The 4,269-nt window shown below is 38.0% G+C and overlaps 1 protein-coding gene across 1 annotated transcript; it reads left to right on the top strand.

Moving 5' to 3' along the window:
* Window positions 1-401: 401 nt before the first annotated feature.
* On the top strand, window positions 402-3,313 carry LOC128540365 (receptor-type tyrosine-protein phosphatase eta-like). Its single transcript, XM_053510716.1, has 5 exons — window positions 402-646; window positions 976-1,209; window positions 2,342-2,602; window positions 2,874-3,137; window positions 3,306-3,313. The coding sequence occupies exons 1-5, from the start codon at window positions 436-438 to the stop codon at window positions 3,311-3,313; spliced, it is 978 nt and encodes a 325-aa protein (XP_053366691.1). The 5' UTR covers window positions 402-435.
* Window positions 3,314-4,269: the final 956 nt, after the last annotated feature.

Below are 4,269 nucleotides of genomic sequence, written 5' to 3'. Positions count from 1 at the left end.
CAAACTACAGGAGCAACAACTCAAACCTCAACATTTTCATGTAAGTCCTGTACTGAAGAAGAAGATGGTGACTGTGTACATAAACTATCCTGATTGCAATGAACACCTGTACCTACTTAAAATACAGTACTGTTCAAATGGAGCAAAACATTGTCTATAAATATATATCTCTGTATACAGTATGTCACCCATAGTGTTGTTTAAGTAGTTATTGTTTAGAGTTTTAATAATTCTGAATTCTATATATTTATATTTAGATGCATTTCTTGAAAAAATGTTTGAGGCATTAAAATATACAGGTGTCAGTAACTAACACATTTGTGTGTCTGTGTGTGTGTGTGTGTGTGTGTGTGTGTGTGTGTGTGTGTGTGTGTGTGATGCACAGATTCTGATGTTGTCACCAATCTCATTGTTTCAAGCGAAAACACATCATCCATGCCTTTAACCTTGAATGCACCACCAGGGAACAGCTCCTTGTTTACAGGAAATGGCACTGGTGGCAGTGTGAATATTAGCAGTAACAGCTCAAGCACATCTTACACTGTCACTGGTCTGACTGCTGGAGTGAACTACACAGTCAGTGTTCCTACAGTTGCTACAGATGGACAAACTACAGGAGCAACAACTCAAACCTCAACAGTTTCATGTAAGTCCTGTACTGAAGAAGAAGAAGATGACTGTGTACATAAACTATCCTGATTGCAAAGAATGCCTGTACCTACTGTACTTAAAATACAGTACTGTTCAAATGGAGCAAAACGTTGTCTATAAATATATATCTCTGTATACAGTATGTCACCCATAGTGTTGTTTAAGTAGTTATTGTTCAGAATTTTAATAATTCTGAATTCTATATATTTATATTTAGATGCATTTCTTGAAACAATGTTTGAGGCATTAAAATATACAGGTGTCAGTAACTAACACATTTGTGTGTCTGTGTGTGTGTGTGTGTGTGTGTGTGTGTGTATCCAGATGTTGTCACCAATCTCACTGTTTCAAATGAAACCACATCATCCGTGCCTTTAACCTTGAATGCACCAACAGGAAATGGCACTGGTGGCAGTGTGAATATTAGCAGTAACAGCCCAAGCACGTCTTGCAATGTCACTGGTCTGACTGCTGGAGTGAACTACACATTTACTGTTACCGCAGTTGCTGCAGATAATCAAACTACAGGAGCAGCAACTCAAATCTCTACATTCACAAGTAAGTTGTGTATTGTTTAAAGGAGATTGTTGCATATTATGGACGCCTTAAGTATTGTTTGGTGATGGACAGGATGACAGATGAGGTAAGACAGGAGTCTCCATGGACCATGATGTTTGCAGATGACATTGTGCTCTGTAGCGAGAGCAGGGAACAGGTGGAGGAAAATTTGGAGAGGTGGAGGTATGCTCTGGAAAGCAGAGGAATGAAGGTTAGCCGCAGCAAGACAGAATACATGTGTGTAAATGAAAGGGACCCAGGAGGATCGGTGAGGCTACAGGGAGCGGAGGTTAAGAAGGTCCAGGACTTTAAGTACTTAGGGTCAACAGTCCAGAGCAACGGAGAGTGTTCAAAGGAGGTGAAGAGGCGGGTACAGGCAGGTTGGAATGGGTGGAGAAAAGTGTCAGGTGTGTTGTGCGATAAAAGAGTATTAGCGAGAATGAAAGGAAAGGTGTACAGGACAGTGGTGAGACCAGTGATGCTCTACGGCTTAGAGACAGTGGCAGAGCTAGAGGTAGCAGAGCTGAAGATGTTGAGGTTCTCTTTGGGAGTGACAAGGATGGAGAGGATCAGGAATGAGTTTATCAGAGGGACAACCCACGTTGGATGTTTTGGAGATAAAGTCAGAGAGGCCAGATTGAGGTGGTTTGGGCATGTTCAGAGGAGAGATTGTAAATATATCGGTAGAAGGATGCTGAGGTTAGAGCTGCCAGGCAGGAGGTCTAGAGGAAGACCAAAGAGGAGATTTATGGATGCAGTGAGAGAGGACATGAAGTTAGTTTGTGTGAGAGAAGAGGATGCAGAGGATAGGGTTAGATGGAGGCAGATGATTCGCTGTGGCGACCCCTGAAAGGGAACAGCCAAAAGACAAAGAAGAAGAAGACTTATTGACCAGAGTTTTAAATAATTTAGATTTTGATATATACTGTACATACACCTAAATTTAAGTTTATTTCTTGAAACAATATTTAAGGCATTTAATAATATACCAACATCAATAATTAACACATTGGTGTGCTATGTGTGTGTGCGTGTGTGTGTGTGTGTGTGTGTGTGTGTGTGTGTATATATATGTTATATGTGTGTGTGTGTATGTTGTGTGTGTGTGTGTGTGTGTGTGTGTGATTCACAGATCCGGGTGTTGTCACCAATCTCACTGCCTCTAGTAAAACCACATCATCTGTGTATCTAACCTGGAATAAACCACCTGGGAACAGCTCCTTGTTTATAGTAAACTGGACTGGTGACAGTGTGAATATCAGCAATAATTCTCCAAACCTGTCTTTCAATGTCACTGGTCTGACTACTGGAGTGAAATACACATTCAGTGTTACTGCAGTTGCTGCAGATGGACAAACTAAAGGAGCAACAACTCAAATCTCAGCATTTACAAGTAAGTCCTGTACTGCTGATAAAGACCACTTTACACACCGTAAACATCTGCTCAAAATAGAGTACTGTATATTTTTCTCTGTAAATATACTGTATCTCTCTGTGTCTCTGTAAATATTGGCCTTTGTATGGGTTAAAAAATAATCATCATAGTTTTAATTAACTTTTGTAAAGTTTATACACCTGGATTAAGACATGTTTAAACGATGTGTAACATATTAACATATATGGATTTCAATAATGAACAAACTTGTGTTGTGTGTGATTGACAGAGCCAGATGTTGTCACCAATCTCACTGTCTCTAGCAAAACCACATCATCTGTGTCTCTAACCTGGAATAAACCAACTGGGAACAACAGCTCCTTGTTTATAGTAAACTGGACTGGTGGCAGTGTAAATATCAGCAGTAACACTTCAAACCTGTCTTACACTGTCACTGGTCTGACTGCTGGAGTGAACTACACATTCAGTGTTACTGCAGTTGCTGCAGATGGACAAACTAAAGGAGCACCGACTCAAATATCAGCATTCACAAGTAAGTCCTGTACTGCATGTAATACTTATATTTTCATATTAATATATGTTTAGTTTACTGAGTAGTACCAGCAGTTTACCACTTTGCTTGGTAGTAAATAATAAAAAATATTTAATACAATTTAGTATTGTATTAAAATAATACACTATTTACATTACCCTATTTCAGCGACCTAAACTAAGTATAACCAATGCCCATAACCGATCATAATGAAAAAACATGAGTCAGGTTATTTTATGAAAATGTCTAAAATTATTGCAAAGATGAGGAATGAGAAGGAAATACTGTAGATTTGTTTATATTAGTGGTGTCAAAAGTATTCACATTCATTACTTGAGTAGAAGTATAGATACTAAGGTTTAAAAAGACTTATTTAGAAGTTGAAGTATCAACTCATGCTTTTTACTCAAGTAAAATTGTAAAAGTACTGGTTTCAAAACTACTTAAAGTATAAAAGTAAAAGTAACGTAAGGGGGGAAAAAAGCATTAAGGATAAAATCTTAGGCTGTGCCACGGGCCTATATACTGCACTAACACCTCATAAAAAAAAAGAAAAATGTGTTGTTGTTTTTTTTGTTGTATTTTTTAACGGCCATAGTGATTTGGGATACTGTATATGGCAATTAAAAAAGAATGCATTTTAGTTTAATGCAAATACATTAAAGAACCATATATGTGTACTACTGAACATATCCATGTTTATGGAAAAGAAGATATGATAACTAATTGCCTATAAGTATTTTAATGGTGCAAAAAGTCAAACTTCAGAGGCATGTGTACATCCAAGCTTAGCTGCAGGAATCTGTGAGAGCAACATACAAGAAAAGTACCCAGGGCAGGCTTAGTAACAATGACCCTTGTATGGTTGTCTACAATAAACATTAGTGCTGTCAGAATAAATGATTAATCCAAGTGATTAATAAAAAAAATATATATATATATATATATACACATATCATTTCCGTTACCTTCCTGGTGCTGTTACCTTCCTCGCTGGTGCTTGGTTGTGACATTTCGTTTGATTCTTGAGTCTCTATCACGGACATCTTCGTCTCCTTATCACAACCAACTCAAACGTCCTTGCTGGAGTGTGTGACGTGAAAATGTAAGGATTAGAAAGAGTAGAAGTAAA

This window comes from Clarias gariepinus, chromosome 2 (assembly GCF_024256425.1).
Source record: "Clarias gariepinus isolate MV-2021 ecotype Netherlands chromosome 2, CGAR_prim_01v2, whole genome shotgun sequence".
Taxonomy (NCBI): domain Eukaryota; kingdom Metazoa; phylum Chordata; class Actinopteri; order Siluriformes; family Clariidae; genus Clarias; species Clarias gariepinus.
The sequence above is the reverse complement of the archived record's forward strand: the minus strand, read 5'-3'. Positions and strand labels throughout refer to the sequence as shown.

Coding starts and splice junctions, on each gene's coding strand:
- LOC128540365 (XM_053510716.1), top strand. CDS start 436: ATGCCTTTAACCTTGAATGCACCACCAGGGAACAGCTCCTTGTTTACA. Junction 647..975: donor TCAAACCTCAACAGTTTCAT/GTAAGTCCTGTA, acceptor GTGTGTATCCAG/ATGTTGTCACCAATCTCACT. Junction 1,210..2,341: donor TCAAATCTCTACATTCACAA/GTAAGTTGTGTA, acceptor TGTGATTCACAG/ATCCGGGTGTTGTCACCAAT.